General features: G+C 44.0%; 1 protein-coding gene across 2 annotated transcripts in view; it reads left to right on the top strand.

Annotated features, from left to right (window-relative positions):
* LOC147435281 (zinc finger CCCH domain-containing protein 56-like) overlaps positions 1-23,153 on the top strand; it is a 39,313-nt gene that overhangs the window by 15,447 nt on the left and 713 nt on the right. The window contains exon 2 of one of the 2 annotated variants that reach the window (XM_086488358.1): positions 22,487-22,949. The exons of the other annotated variant lie outside the window; for it this stretch is intronic. Within the exon in view, the coding sequence (XP_086344484.1) occupies positions 22,487-22,545 (59 nt within the window). The 3' untranslated portion in view covers positions 22,546-22,949. Of the gene's footprint in view, positions 1-22,486; positions 22,950-23,153 lie in introns of those variants that run through there. 2 annotated transcript variants of the gene reach the window in all.

Genomic DNA, 23,153 nt, shown 5'->3' with positions numbered 1-23,153 from the left:
TTTCGAAGTTTAATATTAGGATTTATGACTTGTGACTTGTCCTCTTCAACTTTCTGAGTATACCCATGGTCTCTCTAGGCTCTTGGGCTGTAAGGTGAAGCGGAATGAATGTTGTATTTTCTCAAGATTAGTGATCTTTATTGCTCAAGGTTCCTTTTAGTTCTTAGGTAAAGAGAGAGCTTTCCCTCTTATGGAGAGTGCTATGATCACGAACAAAGTGAGTGGATATTGTGCGTGCAAGTGAATGAGACTGAGAGAAGGAGAGAGAAGAGATACGACACCCGAGAGTTTGTAAAACCCTCCTCCGAAGGCCCCACTCTCGTCGGCGAGAGTGGTCTACTTTGATTGCACAAAGGCGTACAATGCGAATGCAATGGACTGATGCAATGGGACTATGCCGATGATGACGACGACTTGGGCTGAAACTTTGGATCTTTTATCTGCTGATTTTTGGGACTGTTTTGGTGGCTGAATTTCTCTGTTTTGGTTGCGTTTTTATGGCTGAAAATGGGGGAACATCTGCAACCGTCTTGGGGGGGAATCTGCTACTGTGTCATGGTTGAAAACTGTGAGGATCTGTTATAGGTTAGTGCTGAAAACTAAACACTGGCTGAATCTGTACTTCTTGCCAAAAACGTTGGCTGTTGAGACCAAAAACGCTAGTGGGCTGTTGTGAAAAAACGCTAGCAAATCTGAGTTATCCTGCAATGGTGGAGATCTGCTAACGCTAGAATAGTGAGGCGAGGCAGATGCTGTGGGGAAAACGCCAAGGTGAGGATTTGGTAAAAACGCCAAGGATGGAAGCGGGATCTGCTGGCGATGGTGCTGCAGGGGGGGTACTGTTGAGAAGTTGCCTGTCGAGCGGGAAGCTCTTGTTGACTCTTCTGCCAGAAAGTGTGAACTTTGGTTTGCTTATATATTAACTTAGCAAAATTGCCCTACCTACTTTTGTAGGAAAGTCACTTAAAATTAATAAGTGAAAATTCCAGTAAATCGGAAAATAGGCTAAATGCACTGGAAAATTCCCCTAACTGATGCGAATGGATTTTGATGGGAATTCTGATGATCATGCTGTGTGCAATCGGAGGATATGTATCTATGCTAAGTGACTGGGCATGCACGGCCTACGAATAGACTCACAAAAGTGTCAGATCACTGCTAATCTAACTTGATCGGATTGATTGAACCCTGTTGTGGTGTAGCTTGTCCACGGACACATAGGGTTGGGATGTGTCACGTGACATCCCCTCTTTTTCAAAGTGAGGTGCTGGTACCGAACTGTATGGCGTCGAGGGAGATCGCCAACAGCATTCGGAATCTTGGAAGGGACTCTTCGCCGGCCCACTCTGATGTGTGGGTCATGTGGTACTTGAACTTTATAAAGGTTTGCAACGCTTGCTTCTTTGGGCAGTGCCGAAAGCGACAGTCTTCTGTGGCTCCTTCAATGCTTCAACTTCGTCTAGAGTCCTGCTTCTTCCGTCTTCAAGAATCTCCATGGCTGAAAATTCCTCTCCAACACAAAACCATGAACATACCCATTCCATGTAAAGTGAAGGAAAAAAATCTTGTCTTCTCTAAAGACTGTGTATGCGATGTATATGAACAAATAGATGGAGTGAGAACCCGTTCATCAAACACATGCAAACAATGAGGACGAATCTTTTCGGTTGGATCGAAATCAATCAATTGTGGCAAATCACAATGGAAATGCCTATGCTTGGTGCTCATACTATCATGTGGTCTTTCGGGAACTATGTCACGCCAAGAAAGAGACATGGAATGTGACTTCTTGACATACAGACTTTTCAACTTTTCATGAACAATCCGCATACATTCGTGCTCATCCATGATAGAAACGTGCTCAACATGCAATATGTCATGCCTAGAAAAAGGGATCACATAACGATGCTGACTAAAATACAAGAAACCGTCACGAATGAAACACTCGAACAATGCGTGCGTATCAATCATGCGAACACATAATACTTCCTGTGATGGTTCTTTGGACCAAGGCTCGAGAGCCAAGATCGGTTCGTCCTGAATGATCGAATCGTCCTGTGGGGGTTCTTTGGACCTCGACTCGAAAGCCAAGATCAGATCTTCGTGATTGATCGAATCTACAACGAGGTTAGCTTCGCTAGGAAAAGCATCCACTAACACATCATTCTTGTGAACAATCACATCATCTTCATGCAATTCATCATGCTCGTGAGAAATCACATCTTGATCATGCAAATCATCATGCTTGTCATTGTCATCCAAATCATTATGCAAATCATTGGCATCCAAATCATCATGCTTATCATTGTCATTCAAATCATCATGCAAATCATTATCATTCAATTCATCATGCTTCTCATCATGCAATTCCTGTGTGTCATGCTGTGGAGAAGAAGAGACTGAGAGTCTCCTTTTTCCGATCCTGTTGCATCTGTGCCTGAGGTTGAGAAAAGAGTCGCAATAACTCTTGCATTTGAGCTTTGTTCTCACGATAAAATTCTGCTTCTATGGCTGCCCTTCGTTCTTGGTACTTACGCTCGATGGCTGCCATATCTTCTTCGTAGGCTTTTCTTTCTGCGTCTCTTTCTTGGTCCAACTCCTCCATAGGAGTCAGTGCAATCTTTGTCGTAGATGGGGAAGGGTCAGAAAAACCTCCTGGTGGGGAAAATTCTTCTTCGCCTCTCTCATGCTCATCACCTCCAAGCGAAGTATCCATTCCGCTTCGAGTGATGACCATCCTGCAATCGTGGGTTCTTGTGGGTTCTTAAGTTCACGAGGAACTTGGGTTCTTGCGGGTCTTGGGTTCTTAAGTTCACGAGGAACTTGGGTTCATGAGGGTCTTGAGGTCCTTGATTCGTGAGAATCTTGGGTTCTTGAGGTTCTTGAGGTGTTCTTTCGCTTGCAAATCGCGTTGGAGAAGAATCTTCTCTTCACCCGAGTTTTACCCTTTTCTGCGGGCGCAACCCTTGGCGGCCTTGCGCTCACACCAAGGTTGCTTTTTCCCACCTCACGCCGATTGGCTGGCCGTTAAGTGCACTGTCCGCTCTTAATGAGTGAAAAGAGACACAAGGGGAGGTTGGACAAGCCCTTCTTTCTTGGGATTCCTGTCACTCTTCAACAAAACACGATTAGGAATCGCCACGCCCAAGTAAACTTGGGTTCGTGCGATCGCAACAAGCAAAAAAAATTATTGTGGTTCTTTCCTTGAGTAATGCAGAACACTTCCAAAGCTCTGATACCAATGTAAGGTGCAACGGAATGAATGTTGTATTTTCTCAAGATTAGTGATCTTTATTGCTCAAGGTTCCTTTTAGTTCTTAGGGAAAGAGAGAGCTTTCCGTCTTATGGAGAGTGCTATGAGCACGAACAAAGTGAGTGGATATTGTGCGTGCAAGTGAATGAGATTGAGAGGAGGAGAGAGAAGAGATACGACACCCGAGAGGTTGTAAAACCCTCCTCCGAAGGCCCCACTCTCGTCGGCGAGAGTGGTCTACTTTGATTGCACAAAGGCGTACAATGCGAATGCAATGGATTGATGCAATGGGACTATGCTGATGACGACTTGGGCTGAAACTGTGGATCTTTTATCTGCTGATTTTCGGGACTGTTTTGGTGGCTGAATTTCTCTGTTTTGACTGCGTTTTTATGGCTGAAAATGGGGGAACATCTGCAACCGTCTTGGGGGGGAATCTGCTACTGTGTCATGGCTGAAAACTGCGAGGATCTGCTGTAGGTTAGTGCTGAAAACTAAACGCTGGCTGAATCTGTACTTCTTGCCAAAAACGCTGGCTGCTGAGACCAAAAACGCTAGTGGGCTGTTGTGAGAAAACGCTAGCAAATCTGAGTTATCCTGCGATGGTGGAGATCTGCTAACGCTAGGATAATGAGGCTGATCTGGCGAGGCTGATGCTGTGGGGAAAACGCCAAGGTGAGGATCTGGTAAAAATGCCAAGGATGGAAGCGGGATCTGCTGGCGATGGTGTTGCGGGGGGGGGGGGGGGGGGGGGGGGTACTCGTGAGAAGTTGCCTGTTGAGCGGGAAGCTCCTATTGCCTCTTCTGCCAGAAAGTGTGAACTTTGGTTTGCTTATATATTAACTTAGCAAAATTGCCCTACCTACTTTTGTAGGAAAGTCACTTAAAAATAATAAGTGAAAATCCCAATAATCGAAAAATAGGCTAAATGCACTGGAAAATTCCCCTAACTGATGCGAATGGATTCTGATGGGAATTCTGATGATCATGCTGTGTGCAACCGGAGGATATGCATCTACGCTAAGTGACTAGGCATGCACGGTCTACGAATAGACTCACAAAAGTGTCAGATCACTGCTAATCTAACTTGATCGGACTGACTGAACCCTACTGTGGTGTAGCTTGTCCACGGACACGTAGGGTTGGGATGTGTCACGTGACATGGGCTACTTGTTTTATGAAATTCATTGTTTTTAAATTGGAAAAAAAGTGTCGTTTTTGAACTGTTTTTACCTCGGACGAAACTCCGAAACACCGGTTTTTCCGTTTCTGTTTCTGTCGTTTCCGTTTCCGTTTCGGGTGGTGACTATGTGCCAGAGCAAGTACTTGATTTGATTACTTGCATAAATGCTGATACAAATGTTGGTGTTGAGGATACCGTTGACGAGAGGCGATGCAAAACGCAAGGCTATTGGAAGTCTTACTCATGATGCTGATGGAAATGCCAGGAGATGGGAATGATGGTCAAGTAGAAACGCCAGGGAATGGATACTTGGTATGACTTGCTGATCTCTTGGTGTTCAAGGGATGAAGCCAAGGGTGCCGCATAAAAAAGCCTAGGATGCTACTTGTAAGGGGTTTAAACTTTATTTACTAGTAAATCAACCTTAATGACTTATGCTTAAGGGATTGTATTGTGCAAGTGAGGGTATGCAACTATTGACCTGCTTGATCATGCATGTCCTCTTAGAGGCTCTCAAAATGCGAAACTAGATCATAAGCTATACTAACTAAGACCGATTTTGACGTGTAGCAATAGCTTGTCCACGTGGCTCAAGTGCGATGCGCACGTGCCATATGGAAATGTTGCAGACAATTCATTGTTGTTGGTGAGATTATGTACATAATGTGTTTCTATAACCGAGACGGGCACCATGTGCCAATGGAAAAGAACAGACTGAACAACTTTAAGCACTTCAAATAACACTGAATTGAAAGAGATGCACGGCATAGGAGATGGGGAGTGGTGGTGTTCCACCCCAAGAGAGCATTGGCCCCAAACTTTGGCGCCCTTTCGGTATTTCTTTGTATCGCTTCAACTCAGTCCAAGCTGGTACTCCACGCTTTGCATCTTCACGCAGAAGCGTGCCAAAGAACGAGCACTTGGCATATATGTAAAGGCTCTTGGCCTATGAAAAGCAGTTACATGAAAAGTCTCAAACTCAAAAGCATCTGGTCCCAAAAGCACTAGCGCCAAAAGCTGCCAGCACGTTTTATAGAAATTCTTACAATTGCCACGCCATCATGTCAGCACAAATTGCAAGACATCCGTATAGCTGCCCATCATCAATCTTTACGCAAAAATCTTTTGTGTGTGTGTGTGTGAGAGAGAGTCTTGCTTTATTTTAATATCCTTGTCACTCGGCCCCCATTAGACGCGGGGTCCCATAAGCTGGTAAGCTTATAACGGAGAACTCTTAAATTGCTTGGCCCACATGGCGAGATTTGTAAGTTGGTGAAAACTTCTTCTACTGTTGCTTTTGCTTCTACTGCTTCTTCTTCTTATATTGTTTCTAGGGTTTAGGCCCCTCGGTCGGGATCTGCAGGTTGGCTTCGTTCTTTAGTGGCTTGACACGTCAACAGTCTTATGGTTTCCGTCGAGGGCCTAAATTATTTATAAAGGAAGCAAAAGAAGAAGAAACTATAGTTTACCCACTTATAAAGTTCAGCCGAGGGTGCCGAGTCAAATTTTAAGGACCTAAAAATTTTAAGATGGGCAAAGGCTTCCACGTGGCATAATTGCATGGATCCCCACGATTTATGCTGATTGTAATACGACATTTCTGCGAATTGCGTTGGACTGACACGTGGCATTGATGTACGAAATTCCACGTTTTTTGCAGGCGCTTCTAGGCGCCAATTTTTGGTGCTGATGCTGTTAAGATCAAGTGCTTTTAGAACTACAGCTTTTGGCATCTCTTGTTCTCTTTATAAGTGACCCAAGGGCCATTCCTTGAGAGCATCTGGACACAGAGTCTTGGAGAGAGTCGGACCCCTGGGAGTTGTTTCTTTGCGAATTAATAATAAAGAAATACCGTAAGGGGCGCCGGTCTTTGGGGCTACTACGTCTTGGCTTGGAACTCCACCGAGTCATGTCGTCTCTCTCTCTCTCTCTTTGTCTGTTATTCAAGTTGTTTTGAGGTACTAAAAGTGGTGCCAAGTGTGTAGATTTTGTCGTTTCGTCCAATCATCGTCAGAAGTGATTGCAGCTTTTGATTGGAGTGCACCACACTATAGTTGCTAAGTGAAATCGAAATAAGAAGCTCGTCTAGCATGCATTCGAAAAGACATCAAGGCAATGCACGCCTCCATCAGCTCTTCATTAGAACTCAGTGACACATGGCCCTTGACCTGTGCCACCAAGAGGCACACTACATAACATCGCCAACGGTACAAGGTGGGAAAAACCATGGCTCAACTAGGTCAAAAATGAAAAAACTACCTCACAGAGGCCGTTCATAGTCACAAAATGTCACAAATTGATGACGTGGCTGCCCATTGCAACACACATCCACCCTTTGGCATGGACAGATCCTGCCTTGATGATGTGGCTGCCCTGTGGGAACCCCGGAGAGAAAAATGTTGACGTGTGACTGTCCCAGAAAATGCGGAGGACTTGCCACATGGCAGCAGTACGGACGTTCGTGATTCCTGACGCTTTTTGCGGGCTGATGCAGCGGCAAGTTTTGTTGCTTTTCCTACGCAAGGAGAGAGAGAGACCTTTTGCTTTTCCTACGCAAGGAAAGAGAGAAAGAGTCTGCTTTATTTTTCAAAAAGCTTTTGGATTTTTAGCTTTTGATTTATAGCTTTGGGGCTTTGCTTTTGGCATCCCTTGTACTCATTAAATAAGCAGGCAGGGCCTCATAACTCAGAGCATCTGGACACAGATTAATACAAAAAGAAATACGGAAAGGGGCGCCAATCTATGGGGCCAATATCTCTAGGCACGGAACTCCGTCGGGCCAGTGTCGAATCAATTGTGAATTGTGAATTGTTTTGAAGTGTTTATTTGTGTTGTCGCGGTAGATTCTCGACTTGGAGTATCCAAGTCTGTTACAGTGGTATCAGAGCATGGCCGATTTCTCTTCTACGGGAAATCCGATCCTTAATTTTTTTTTCGTAGTACTTATGGCTTCAAGCAAAGATCAGTCGACTCCCTCTGCATCCGGAGATGGGGGAAGGGATCACAACGAAGATTCACGCAAGTTCTTCGGCCCGCCTCTGCCTACTCAGGCGAAGCGTCGACAATTGATCGGCGACGCAACAAAGATGATGCTCAATTTTGCGAAGGACCCAAAATTCGCAAAATATATGAGCGAGACTTCTTTCGAGGAGGTGCACACGCAGTGGCAGAAAACCAGAAAACCACCTCGAAAACCCGCTCTCAAGAAACCTTCGACTCCCAAGAAGTATACAAAAGAAGAATGAGAAGAGGTGGTTGATGCACGAATTGCTCAGCTTTTTGACGTGCAAAATAAAGGTAAAAAGCACGACAAAAAGCATAAGAAAGGCATTGACTTCTTGGGTTATTTGGGTCGTCAGTCTACATTTGAAAAAGCAAGAAAGCAGAAGAAGCGTGTTCGATTTGAAGGAGTACCCCGTTCTTCTTCTTCTTTTGATAGTTCTTCTAGTTCATCTAACTCGAGCAAAGAAGACAAAAAAGGCAAAAAGCGAAGCAAAAAGCAACGCTTCGTAAAGGGCAAGAAAAAGGCAAAGAAGTCTAAATCTCGCCCCGTGATTGACAATTCTACAGAGGACTGGTCTACAGACAATTCGGACTCTGATGACAACAACTTTATGCAAAGAAGAAGAATTTTTACAAAGCGAACCAGTATGACTTTCTGGAAGACAAAAGCAAGAAACTCCGAGAGCTTAAGGAAGGTGGACAATCAATTAAATTTGACACGTGTTCTGGATATAGAGATGCTTCGAAGGCTTTGTCTTTTGTACAACAGTTTGACATCGCTTTCGCGAGAGGCCGTTACTCAGAGCACTCTTAAGATTCGAAGAGCTGCCTCTTACTTTAAGGGGAATGCTCGAACTTGGTGGTCCACGCTTCTATTAAACAAGACTGCGCTAGTTGAATGATTGAAATTCAAGAGGCTTTTTATTTCTTCTTGGCTGACTCGAGAGTATGAACGTGACATATGAACTGCTTGGAACCATCTTTGGATGACTCAGAAGGATATAGTGGACGCTTATTGCAAGAGATTCTGGAGCTCTTTTCTACCCGCCTCTTCATTTAAGAGGATTTCGTTCAAGGAACAGATTGAGCAGTTTACCTTGGGTCTACCTACAGAGATCCGAGATCACTGCTTGGAACAAAAGTAAGCTTCCATTCAAGAGTTGATGAGTCATGCGAAACGGGGTTTTGCCATTCACTCTGGCAATTTGACCTACCCCACCGATGAGATCATGACACAAAGAGCCGAACAATCTTCAACAAATGAAAGTAGAAAGAGGAAGAGCAACCCAGAAAAGAAAGATGCTCGATCCAAACTCACTCCTCAGGAGAGAGCTCGCTACATCAGGGAAGGGAAGTGCTTTGGATGCGGGAAAACTGGACATATCTCTGCGAAATGCCCTAAAAAGATAGAAAGAACACAATGACAAGGACGACGAAAGGTTTGAGAGTTCGAGAGCAGCTGAGGAACGTCGAAGAAAAGGCAAGATGAAAGCAGGACTGGTTCCAGATTGCATGGATATCGGTCCTAGTACGTTGGACGAGTGTACAGAAATTTGTTGCGCTTGGGGCAAAGTGAAAGACCAAGAAGCCATGATTTTTCTCGATGGAGGAGCCAAGGTTAACTTCATTTCACTGGAATTGGCGGCACGGCTCAAGATCACTCTCGATTGGATGGGACCACTTGCGGAGGCAATTCTAGCGGCACCCGGTTGGGATGTAGCCATTACACCTGTCATTGGCAAACTTCGGTTGCATTGTCAGGGGTATTTGGGGCGTGAGGACTTCCACATAATGCCTTTGGAAGGTTGTGATGTCCTCTTGGGAATTCCTTGGTACCACAAGAACAACGCTGTGGTCGACTATCGGGTGAGGAAAGCGACATTGACCACAGAGAAGGGCAGAACCATTGTACTTGATATTAAACTTAAGGGCGAGTTTGTCCCTATTGTATCGGCTTCTGCCATTTCAAATTTAATGAAATCTAGTCTGTTTGTTTACTCGATCTTTTTGAAAGAGTTAAGTGATGAGGATAGGACAAATATGTCTGAACTTGATAAAGAACGCTCCACTCTCATGCCGATTCCTTCTCAAAGGGCCTGCCAGGTGAGTTACCACCCGCTCGTCCTGAAGATTATACCATTGATATGATACATGGAAGCACACCACTGAACCGGCCGTCTTACCATGTGAGTCGAGTCCAGAACGAAGAGATTATGAACCAAGTGAAAGACCTCTTGGAAAACGGTCTTGTCCAGCTTGTACTTCACCGTATTGCTCTCTTAAGTTGTTGGTTTTGAAGAAAGACGGATCTTGGAGAATGTGCATCGATTATAGAGCTCTCAACAAAATCACTATCAAGAACAGATTTTCAATTCCTAGGATCGATGATACACACGACAGATTACAGGGATCCTCCTGTTTTAGTAGGATTGATTTGAAGAGTGGATATGATGAGATCTGAATCGCGTCAGAAGACGACTATAAGACAACCTTTCGGACGACTTTTGGGTTATTTGAGTTTTTGGTGATGCCTTTTGGCTTAACCAATGCACTTGCGACATTTAACCGGATGATAGACAGGATTTTTCAAGAGTACAGGCTATTTGTTGGCACTTTCTTTGACGATATCATTGTTTTCTCCAAGAATGAGGGAGAACATAGAGATCATATGCTTCAGGTCTTTCAGGCATTACGAGATCACAAGTTAGTGATTAATGCAAAGAATAGTGAATTTTTCCTACCAGAGATACACTTTTTGAGACACATTGTGTCAGCAGCAGGAGTGCAAATGGATCCGGCCAAGATAGAGACTATCCGTGATTGACCCGAGTTGAAGAATGTCCATGAAGTTAGAAGCTTCTTGGAATTGTGTTCGTACTATAGGCGGTTACTCTTTGCATATCTTGACACAAAAAGGAGTCTCTTTCTTGTGGGGACCCACAGAGGTGACTCCCTTTCAGACTTTGAAAGAGAAATTGACTACGAGACCAGTTTTGACTTTGCCGGACTTGCAGAAGTATTTGAAGTATATTGTGATGCTTGTGGTCGTAGTCTGGGTGCGGTCTTAATGTAAGAAGGCCATGTCATTGCTTACGACTGTCGATTGTTCTCAAGGCCAAAATTGACAGCACAGATTTATGAGAAAGAGCTTTTGGCGGTTATCCATGCTCTTACTCAGTGGCGGCACTACCTACTCAGAGCGGATTTTACTGTCTTTACAGACCATCGAGTTTATGCTACTTCTTGTCACAGAAGCAGGTATTGGAAAAGCAGATGTGGTGGGCGAACAACTTGTCACAGTTTCACTTCGAGATTGTCCATGTGCATGGACAAAAAGATTTGGTGGTAGATGCTTTGTGTCGGAAGCGGTTGGTTTTGGCTATTTCTGCGATACATCATAGGAGCTTCGAGGATATGGTCGATCAGTATGCCACGGATATGGATTTTGCAAACGTTTTCACACGGATACGGGATGGGGAGACAGTAGTAGGATATTCCATTCGGGATGGCTACTTGATGAGAAAAACCATGTTGTGCGTTACATATCCGTTAAGGAAAAAGGTTATTGATCAAATGCCACTGTCCGCCTTTTACGGGTCACCTCGGCATTGCTACCACCATGAAAGGGGTAGAGAGATATTTCTTTTGTCGAGACTCAAGAAGGATGTGGACGAGTTTGTGCGCAGGTGCTTGGTATGCCAGAAGGTTAAGTTTGACAGGCATAAAGCACAGGGATTGTTATAGCCTTTGCCCATACCCATCGGCCCCTAGAAAAGTATTAAAATGGATTTCATTTTTGATCTCCCGAGAACACAGAGTGGTCACGATGGTTTCTGGATTGTTATTAACAGAATAGCAAGCAGGCTCATTTCATTTCCGTAAAGAAAATAGTCAAGCTGGAGTACTTAGCGAGACTGTATGTGGCCTAGATTTTCAGATTACATGGCATGCCCGAGACGATTGTCTCCGACAGGGACCCCAGATTCACGAGTTTGTTTTGGAAGACAATTTGGGAGAACATTGGCAAGAGGTTGCAGTTCTCGTCATCTTTCCACCCGCAGACTAAGGGGCAATCTGAAATTGCCAATTCAGTGGTTTTAGATTTATTGAAGTCTTATATCTCGGATCACAAGACTCAATGGGAAAAGTATCTACCTTTGGTGGAATTTGCCTACAATAACTTTATACACTCTTCGACGGGGAAGGCGCCATTTGAGATTCACCCTTCGTGAGCACGAAAGATACGATTTTTGAAGTTGGTGAGTACACGTGCGACCTAGACACAGCTTTTGCCAAGGTCCGCGAGGCTTTGCAAAAATCTCAAGAAAGACAGAAAAAGGCAGTGGATCGCCATCATCGCAATTTGAAATTGAAGGAGGATGATTGGGTGCTCTTACGTTTTGAGAAGGCACGCTGGAGAAAGAAAAAGGGAAAGGAGAGGCTTTTTCCAAAGCTTAGTATGCGATACCACGGACCTTTCCAGATCTCTGAAAAGATAAATGATGTCTCCTTCCGATTGAAACTGCCTGACATGTCACAAAGTGATGACGTGGCGGACATCAAAAACCCTAATTTTTGCCAGAAACCCTAAAATTCCTGCAAACCCTAATTTCTGCCAAAAACCCTAATTTCCGAAAATCGCGGAGGCTGAAATTTAAAAAGTTTTTTTTAAAGGAAAAATGATGAGCGACGCAAATTTCGCTTTTTCTCTACTTAAATGAGAAAGAGAGAGAGAATGCTTTTGCTTTCATGTTTTGACTCTCTGTGAGAGAGAGAGAGAGAGAGCAATTGCTTTTGATTTGAAGCCTGTGGAGCTTTGCTTTTGGGCATCCCTTGTAACCTTTAAATTAGTGGTGAGGGCCTCACTTCTCAGGGCATCTGGACGCAGAGTCTGAGCGTGAAACGCTAACCGCTCTTTTGTACTTTGATGATTGATTAATATAAAAAGAAATACCGAAAGGGGCGCTAGTCTTTGGGGCCAATATCTCTAGGCACGGAACTCCGCCGGGCCAGTGCAAATCTATTGTGATTTGTGAATTGTTTTGAAGTGGTTATTTGGTGCTGTTGCGGTTGATTCTTGACTTGGAGTGTCCAAGTCTGTTACATTGGTATCAGAGCACGGCCGATTTCTCTTCTACGGGAAATCCGATCCCCGAATTTTTTTTCCGCGGCACCTATGGCTTCAGGCAATGATCAGTCGACTCCCTCTGCATCTAGAGATGCGGGCTGGGATCACAACGAAGATTCAGACAGAGAGTATGGCCCGCCTCAGCCTACTCAGGCGGAGCAAAGAGAGATGGAGCTTTGTCAATTGATTGGTGATGCAACAAAGATGATGCTCAATTTTGCCAAGGACCCGAAGATGGCAAAATATATGAACCAGACCTCTTTGAAAGAGGTACAGATGGAGTGGCAGAGAACCACAACACCACTCCCGAAACCCGCTCTCAAGAAACCTTCTGCCTCCAAGAAAATATACGGAGAAGGAATTGGAGAACGTGGTTGATGCACGGATTGCTCAGCTTTTCGACGTGCAAAAGAAAGACAAAAAGCACGGCAAAAAGCAGAAGAAAGGCACTGACTTCCCGGGATATTTGGGTCATCGGTGGACATTTGACAAGGCAAAGAAACGGAAGAAGCGTGTTCGATTTGAAGGAGTACCCAGTTCTTCTTCTTCTTCTTCTTCTTCTTCTGACAGTTCTTCTAGCTCCTCGGATTAGATCGAAGAAGACAGAAAAAGCAAAAAGCGAAGCAAGACACAAAGCTTCGGAAAGGGCAAGAAAAAGGCAAAGAAGGCTACATCTCGCCCAGAGACTGACAGTTCTACTGAGGACTCGTCTACAGACATCTCAGATTCCAATGACGGAAAGTTCTATGCGAACAAGAAGAATTTTTACAAAGCCAACCAGTATGACTTTCTCGAAGATAAAAGCAAGAAAGTCCGAGAGTTTAAGGAAGGTGGCCACTCGATCAAGTTTGATACTTTTTCAGGATACTCGGATGCTTCGAAGGCTGTGTCTTTTTTCAGCAGTTTGACATCGCTTTCGCGGGAGGACGCTATTCAGAGCACTCCAAGATTCAGAGAGCTGCCTCTTACTTTAAGAGGAATGCTCGTACTTGGTGGTCCACGCTTCTTTTAAACAAGACTGCGCCAGTTAAATGGCTGAAATTTAAAAAGCTTTTTATTTCTTCTTGGTTGACGCAAGAATATGAACGAGATGTACGAGTTGCTTGGAACCATCTTCGGATGACCAAGAAAGATACAATCAATGCTTATTGTGAAAGATTCTGGAACTCTTTTCTACCCGCCTCTTCATTCAAGAAGATCTCGTTCAGAGAACAGATTGAGCGGTTTACCTTGGGTCTACCTACAGAGATCGGAGATCACTGCTTGGAACAAAAGTCAGCTTCTATTCAGGAGTTGATGAGTCATGCGAAGCGGGGCTTTGCCATTCACACTGGCAGTCTGACCTACCCCACAGATGAGGCCATGACACAACGAGCCGAACAGACTTCTAGGAATGAAAGTAGAATGAAAAAGAGCAACCAAGAGAAAAAAAAAAGATGCACGACCCAAGCTTACTCCTGAGGAGAGAGCTCGCTTCATCAGAGAGGGGAAGTGCTTTGGATGCGAGGAACATGGACATATTTCCGCGAAGTGCCCTGACAAGGCACAGAAAGAACAGAATGATAAAGACGACGACAGGTCTGAGAGTTCGAAAGCAGCTGAGGAATGTGGCAGAAAAGACAGATAGAAAAGCAGAACTGGTACCACATGGCGTGGGACCTGCATCGAATCTAATGAATGAAAGTACAAACTTTGCCGCTTTTGGGGCAAAGTGAAGGATCAGGAAGCTCTTTTGAAGGAGCCAAGGCCAACTTCTTTTCACTTGGAATTGACGGCTCGATTTGGAACTACGCCCGTCAGACTGACGCCACAGGCGGAGGTAGTTCGAGTGGCACCCGGATGGGATGTTGCCATTACACCGAGCATCGTCAAACTTTGCTTGCAATGACAGGGGTGTTCAGGGCACGCGAGTGACGTTCTACTCGGGATCCCTTGGTACCACAAGAACTACGCCGTGGTTGATTACCGGGCCGAGAAAGCGACTTTGATAAATGAAGGGCTTAGAGATTGTACTTGATGGACTTCAGTTTTCTTACTCATTCTTTTGGGAGAATTGAACGCTGGATAAAGGTTCAATATGTTTTGACCTGATCAAAAGAACGCCATGATTTTTCTCCACACATGCCGATTGCTTTTGAGAGGGTCTGAAGATCATACCATTGATCTGATATCTGGAAGCACGCCACCGAATCGGCCACCTTATCGTGTGAGCCGAGTATAGAATGAAAAGATTATGAACTCAGTGAAAGACCTCTTGGAAAAGGGTTTTGTCCAGCCTAGTACTTCACCATATTACTCTCCAGTGTTGTTGGTTTTGAAGAAAGACGGATCTTGGAGAATGTGCATCGATTATAGCACTCAATGAAATCACCATCAAGAACAGATTTCCGATTCCTAGGATCGATGATATACTCGATAGGTTACAGGGATCCTCGTGCTTTAGCAGGATTGACTTGAAGAGTGGATATCATCAGATTAGGATAGCGCCAAGAGATGTCTACAAGACAGCTTTTCGGACGACTTTTGGGTTATTTGAGTTTTTGGTGATGCCTTTTGGCTTAACCAATGCTCCTGTGACATTTAACCGGATGATGGACAGGATTTTTCGAGAGTACAGGCTATTTGTTGGCACTTTCTCTGACGACATCATTGTTTTCTCCAAGAATGAGACAAAACATAGAGATCATCTGCTTCAAGTCTTTCAGGCATTACGAGATCACACATTAGTGATTAATGCTCAGAAAATTGAATTTTTCCTACCAGAGATACATTTTTTGGGACACATTGTGTCAACAGCAGGAGTGCAAATGAACCCGGCCAAGATAGAGACTATCCGTGATTGGCCCGATTTGAGGAATGTTCATGAAGTTAGAAGCTTCTTGGGTCTGTGTTCGTACTACAGGCGGTTCATACAAAAGTTTGCAGAGGTTGCTTCCCCTTTGCATACCTTGACACAGAAAGGAGTACCTTTTTCGTGGGGACCCACAGAGGTGACTGCCTTTCGGACATTGAAAGAGAAATTCACTATAGGACCAGATTTGACTTTGTCGGACTTGCAAAAGTCATTTGAAGTATTTTGTGATGCTTGTGGTCGTAGTCTGGGTGCGGTCTTGATGCAAGAAGGCCGTGTCAGCTTACGAGAGCCGTTTGTTCTCTAGGTCGGAGATGACAGCACAGATATATGGGAAAGAGCTTTTGGCGGTTATCCACGCTCTTACTCAGTGGCGGCATTACCTACTCGGAGCGGATTTTACTGTCTTTACAGACCATCAGAGTTTGCGCTACTTCTTGTCACAGAAGCAGCTTTCTGAAAAGCAGATGCGGTGGGTGAACATCTTGTCACAGTTCCACTTCCAGATTGTCCATGTGCAGGGACAGAAGAATGTGGTGGCAGATGCTTTGTCTCGAAAACCTTTGGTTCTGGCTATTTCCGCGATACATCATAGGAGCTTCGAGGATATGGTCGATCAGTGTGCCACAGATACAGATTTTGCAGATATTTTCACACGGATACGGGATGGGGAGACAGTAGCTGGATACTCCCTTCGGGAAGGCTACTTGATGAAAAAGACTATGTTGTGCGTTACATAGCTGTTGAGGGAAAAGGTTATGACTGATTGCCACTGTCCACCTTTTACGGGTCACCGCGGCATTGCTACCACCATGAAAGGGTAGAGAGAGATTTCTTTTGGCGGAGACTGAAGAAGGATGTGGAAGAGTTTGTGCGCAGTTGCTTGGTATGCCAGAAGGTCAAGTTTGACAGGCATAAGGCACAGGGATTGTTACAGCCTTTACCCATACCCACCCGCCCTTGGAAAAATATTGAAATGGATTTCATTTTTTTTAATCTCCCGAGAATACAGAATGATCACGATGATTTTCCGATTACATGGCACGCCTGAGACGATTGTCTCCGACAGAGACCCCACATTTATGAGTTTTTTTGGAAGGCAATTTGGGAGAACATTGGCACGCGGTTGCAGTTCTCGTCATCGTTCCACTTGCAGACTGACGGGCAATCTGAGATTGCCAATTAGGTGATTTTAGATTTATTGAAGTCTTGTATCTCGCATCAGAAGACTCAATGGGAAAAGAACTTACCTTTGGTGGAATTTGCCTACAATAACACGATACACTCTTCGACGGGGAAGACGCCATGTGAGATTGTTGAAACTGTTGCGAAGGTTCCATCCTTCCTGAGCACGAAAGATTAGAAATTTGAAGCGGATGAATATTCGGGAGATTTGGATACGGCTTTTGCCAAGGTTCGCGAGACTTTGCAGGAGTCTCAAGAACGACAAAAAAAGGCAGCGGATCGCCATCGTCGTTACTGGAAATTGAAGGAGGATGATTGGGTGCTCTTACGTTTTGAGAAGGCACGCCTAAGAAAGAAAAAAGGAAAGGAGAGGCTTTTTCCAAAGCTTAGTATGTGATACTACGGACCTTTCCAGATTACTGACAAGATAAATGATGTCTCCTTCCGATTGAAACTGCCAGATACTTGGAGGATTCACAATGCATTGCATGTGAGTCTCTTGAAACCTGTTAAGGGTGATGTGCTTGATGATGGGGAGCCTGATGAGCAACCCAAAGTGGAAGAAAACGAGGAGATCCTTGTTCCTGAACAGATTTTGGCACATAATGATAGGAAGAAAGGTAAAGTCCGAAGGCGGTTCTTGGTTAAGTTCAAGAACTTTCCTGCATTTGATGCGAAGTGGATGGAGGAGGAGGACCCAGCAGATACTCCGGATTGTGAAACTTTACCTCGATGTTTTGGTTTAGCATAGTCTACTCCAAACGGAACCCATAAACTCAGCTTGGCCGAAGATCTGGTGCAGTGGGATGCACAAGAGGGGAGTTACTCCGCTCCTTTGTCAACAGATGCCTCGATTTTGATACTAAAGTCACTGATGTCTCTTTGAGCTTCAGGGATACTGAGAGCTGACAGTATTTTGCTGGATGACTTTATGAAATGGAACTGATAGCCGAAATGACTGCAACATTTTGGTCTGATTGATCTCGAATAGACATGGTTGCAATAGGGGTTAGTCAATCGAACATCGATGAGGTCCCGATTGGACCTAGATGTGATTGCTAGCTACATTGTCGATAAATCATGGTCTCAGATCCGAATGAATGTTGAATGTCATGTGATGTCTGGTGATGTCCTGTGATGTCGTGTGATGTGACTGTCGATTTTGTACATGTGCTAGATGTGTGTTCCTAGTACGTAGGTACTAACAATCAGTGTCTGCTAAGACGGTTTATGGCTTTTGTCGATTTTGCAGGCGTAATCGCGGTTGATTACAATGCTTTCAAGAGGGGGGTATGTCACAAAGTGATGATGTGGCGGACAACAGAAACCCTAATTTTTGCCAGAAATCCTAAAATTCCTGCAAACCCTAATTTCTGCCAAAAACCCTAATTTTCGGAAATCGCGGAGGCTGAAATTTTTAAAGTTTTTTTTTTTTTGGAAAAATGATGAGCGACGCAAATTTCGCTTTTTCTCTACTTAAATGAGAAAGAGAGAGAGAATGCTTTTGCTTTCATGTTTTCACTCTCTGTGAGAGAGAGAGAGAGCAATTGATTTTGATTTGAAGCTTTTGGGGCTCTGCTCTTGGGCATCCCTTGTAACCTTTAAATTAGTGGTGAGGGCCTCACTTGTCAGGGCATCTAGACGCAGAGTCTGAGAGTGAAACCCTAACCGCTCTTTTGTACTTTGATGATTGATTAATATAAAACGAAATACCGAAAGGGGCGCCAGTCTTTGGGGCCAATATCTCTAGGCACGGAACTCCGCCGGGCCAATGCAAATCTATTGTGATTCATTCAATTGTTTTGAAGTGGTTATTTGGTGCTGTCGCGATTGATTCTTGACTTGGAGTGTCCAAGTCTGTTACAGACACTTGGAGAATTCACAATTTCATGTGAGTCTCTTGAAACCTTTGAAAGATGATGTGCCTGAAGATGGGGAGCCTGATGAGCAACCTGAAGTGGAAGAAAACGAGGAGATCCTTGTTCTTGAACAGATTTTGGCACCTAAGGACACTAAGAGTAAGGGTAAAGTAAGAAGGCGGTTCTTGGTTAAATTCAAGAACTATCTTGCATTGGATGCGAAGTGGATGGAGGAGGAAGACATAGCAGATACTTTTCAGGTTGTGAAACTTTACCTTGAAGCTTTTTGTTTAGCATAGTCTACTCCAAATGGAACCCCGAATTCAGCTTGGTCGGAGATCTGGTGGAGTGGGTTGCACAAAAGGGAGCTACTCCGCTCCTTTGTCAACAGATGCCTCGATTTTTGAATACTAGAGTCAGTGATGTCTCTTTGAGCTTCAAGGAGACTGAGAGCTGACAGTATTCTGCTGTATGACTTTATGAAATGGAATTTTTAATTATGAAATTGATCTGTTCTTGACTTGTTTTGAAGTGCAAGACTGATAGATGAAATGATTGCAGCATTTTGGTCTGAATGATCTCGAATAGACATGGTTGCAATAGGGGTTAGTCAATCGGGCATCTATGAGGTCCTGAGTGGATCTTGATGCGATTGCTAACTGCATTGCCGATAAATCATGGTCTAGGATTTGAATGAATGTAATGTCATGTGATGTCGTGTGATGTAACTGCCGATTAGTACATGTGCCAGATGTGTGTTTCCTAGTGCGTAGGTACTAACAGTCAGTGTTTGCTAAGACATGTTATGGTTTCTATCTGTTTTGTAGGCGTGATCGAGGGCGATTACAACGTTTTTCAAGAGGGGGTATGTCACAAATTGATGACGTGGCTGCCCAGTGCAACACATATCCACCCTTTGGCATGGACAGATCTTGCCCTGATGATGTGGCTGCCTTGTGGGAACCCAGGAGAGCAAAATGCTGACGTGTCTGACTTTCCCGGAAAATGTGGAGGACTTGTCACGTGGCAGCAGTACGGACGTCCGTGATTCTCGGCACTTTTTGGGGGTTGATGCAGCGGCCGTTTTTGTTGCTTTTCCTACGCAAGGAGAGAGAGAAAGAGTTTATTTTTCTAAAAGCTTTTGGATTTTTACCTTTTGATTTACAGCTTTTGGGGCTCTGCTTTTGGCATCCCTTGTACTCATTAAATAAGCAGGTAGGGCCTCATAACTCAGAGCATCTGGACGCAGAGTCTAAGTGTGAGCGCCTGTCCGCACTTTTGTACTTTGAACACAGATTAATACAAAAAGAAATACCGAAAGGGGCTCTAAAGCTATGTGGAGATAAGGGAGGTGGTCCACAAGCCTCCCAAGCAAAAAATAAGGTGAGGAAGGGGCTCTTAAAAATAGAAAACTGTTTTTTTTCAAAACCTAGGGTGAGTATTTTTGGAATAACTCGATAAAGAAAGCGTTTTCATAAAAAGGGCCCGCGTGGCTTATTGGAAACGGTGAGATGAAGAGTTTTTTCATTTGAGGATCACAAGAGGGAGTTTTCGGTATTTTTTTGCAGGGTTGTGTTGGAGAGAGTAGGGAAACTTGTGTCTTCTTGTCTCATGAAGCTCTATGCAATCCTCAGCCAAAAGAAGCTCTCCATGCTCTCATCATCCTCTCTCTCTCTCTCTCTCTCTCTCTCTCTCTCTCCCCCACACAGTTTCTATAGCTATGGTTGCTCAAGTTCATAGTATTTAACTATGCAGGTTACTACCACTTAATGCTTACTTTCCACCTTGATTCTTGCTTAATCCCCATAGATCCTATCACCCCCGAGGTGTTAAGAGCTTTGGGTTTGACTTCAACGAGGTGTTTTAGGTGAAATTGTAATCACAAACTCTGCCAAATTCTAGAGCTTTCATCTCTTCAATTTGTGCAGGTAAAAGTGCGATCAATCAGTTGGATTGATCAGAAGCTCTTTTGAAGAAGAAGAATTTATTAATACAAAGTCCTTTCAGAGGGGGGGTCGGCTCCAAAACGTTCGGCCCTCAATTGTTGTCAAATTCTTCTCTCTTTTTCTTACAGTTTCAGTACATGTGTGATGTGTGATTGAATCTAAGTTAATGCTTGCTCTGCAATTGTCATGCTTGAATATGCTCAATGTTACACAAATTGATTGATTACTCCAGTTAATCTATAATTTCCGCTTCACTCTAAACCCAATTCTCTGACAATACGGCCTTAAATAAATCATACATCAAATTACGAGACGAAGTCATGTGCCTAACAACACCACTGTCGATGATCCAATTATGAGATTGAGGAAAGTAAACTCCCCCTCCCGCTTCATAGGGATTTGACTTGAGGTATTTCCATCTGCGCAACAAAGGTTGGTGCTAGAGTCATTGTTGAAGACTGCGCTTTTTACGAAGGAAGTTTCCTCCAATAATGACCCTTCTATCCACAATTGTTGCAACGTTTTTGGCCTTTCAAGGCTTCCCACTTTGTATCGTTCTTCGAGGAAGGTGGCTCACTCTGTTCAACCTCTTGTTTTCCTCTGAAATTTCCAGCCAAAGCCTTGGTTTAATCAGAGGATCTCGATCTAACTATGGATATGATTGCTCCTCTTTGTCCAAACCCATCGGCATTAAGTCCTCCCACGCAATAATTTTCATGTGTCCTTTTGTAAACTCGAGTAAGACTATGGTAACTGGGATGAGATAAATGGCATGTCCTGGGGCAATGTTCTTTCCCATTCGAAGTATCCGCAATAATTGCATCTTGTTGATATGAACCCTCATGGAAGAAGCTTGGGCTGCATTCAGATTTATCAAGTGCACTTGCGAAGCAACAGGCTCTTGGCTCTCGTCGTTTCCTTCACATGCTCCAAGATTTGTGGGGTACAATTCAAGATGATAAAGGACCGCACTATAGCATTGACATGCTTCTAAAGTGCACCCCCCTTTGCTGTTGATGGCTTCTCCACCTTATCAATCACCAAGAGTCTCAGTGGGACAAGTATTTGCTATTGGTGGAGTTTGCTTACAACTACACTGCTCACACTTCTATCAAGGCACCATTCCAGATAGTTGAGGGGGGCAAGAAGGTCCGGCCTATCTTGTGCACCAAGCACAAGATCTTTCGGGCAGATCACTTTACTGAGGATCTAGCCACATCTCTTGCCAAGGTTAAGGAGGCTTTGCAGACCTCTTGGACAAGCATAAGAGAACATCAGATAAGCAGTTGAAGGAAGGAGATTAGGTGCCTTTAGTTTGAGAAGGCCAAATTGAGAAAGATTTAGGAGAAGGAGAGGCTTTATCCAAAGTAAGTATGAGACATTATGGACCTTTCAACCGATAGGCGCCAGATGTGCCATGAGATGTAAACAAGACATAGCAAATTTTGTTGACATTTGAAAGCTTTTGGGAGGCCTGTTATTGACAGTACATGATTTTGAGATACAATTTGTACAAGCAGTTGCCTTGTGGGTGTAGTGCCTTATAATATAAGGCTAGGGGTGAGCCATAATCACTCAGTGTTTGCACATACCGGCATTCGTAAGCCTAACTCGAGCAATATAAAAAGAAATACCGCAAGGGGTGCGTAGTTTAGGGGCCAATGTGTCTGAGTGGGAAACTCCGCCCCGGATGTTCTTTTTCGATTTAAGCTTGCTGTTTTCAGTGAGCTTGTGGTGCTGTGGCATTGTATATACTGCCTTGTTAGGTGACTTACTGGTTTTTCTTTCACACTTACATCTGCAAGAGACATAGGAGAGGTGGAGTTTTCCTCAGAGGTTGTAGCAGGATTTCGTTATTGTAATAATGACTACTGTGTACAATTGATATTTCAGCCCACTCACATAATCTGTTCTACTAGTGGCTACTTACTTTTGGAAGCCCAAAAGCAACTTAAAAGCAACTGATATTTAAACTGGTGATTATAAAAAGCAATTTAAATAAAAAAGGCAATTCTTATGGGGTACTTCAAGTGAAAAAATAACTTGTGGTTGCCATGCTGTCACTGCCACATTATCAGGTCTGCACAGTGCCATGTACGCTGCATGCCATTACTTCGTCTTCCTTGGTAGAGTTTAGAGATCCTATCCAGTTGGCTGCAGATTCTGTGGATGGGTGAGGTGAAGGTTGTTTATCTTTGTCTGCCCTGCTAGGATTCCTTTCAACAGAGGCTGCTCTAAAGAACCATCAGATTGAAACTTGTAAATCTCTGAAGCAACAGTTCACTACCTCTTCTTCTGAGTTATGTCCTCGTCTAAAGAACCATCAGATTGAAACTGGACTTTTGTAATCCGTTTGTACCAATGCCCTTCTCGTTCGATGGATGTGGCACAGGCTCTAAGTACGATTGGGCTCAGTAGAAGAAAGTGATCATAGTCTCATGTCAATGAGAATGAGACATGGCCTTCTCGAATTTCTAAATTTTGATGTATGGGAACCATACGGAAGTACATATGTCTTGTACAGATTGTTCTGTTTAGAACCTGTGGAATGAGTACGAATAGATTTATGATATTTTGACTCTGTGAAGGGAACATGATCTTACATCTCAGTGGTTGAACCTAACCTGGTAGGCCTTTATTACCTCAATTAGTTTTCCTAATCTTGTAGGTCTTTTATTGATGCATGTTTATCACTGAGCCAGTAGAAAATCTACTTTTTGCCCGTGTTTGTGTTTGTGTCAGATG

This window comes from Adiantum capillus-veneris, chromosome 18, assembly GCF_014529385.1.
Source record: "Adiantum capillus-veneris isolate H3 chromosome 18, ASM1452938v2, whole genome shotgun sequence".
In the NCBI taxonomy this organism is placed as follows: Eukaryota; Viridiplantae; Streptophyta; class Polypodiopsida; order Polypodiales; family Pteridaceae; genus Adiantum; species Adiantum capillus-veneris.
Note: the sequence above shows the minus strand (reverse complement) of the source record. Positions and strands in the feature narration are given on the sequence as shown.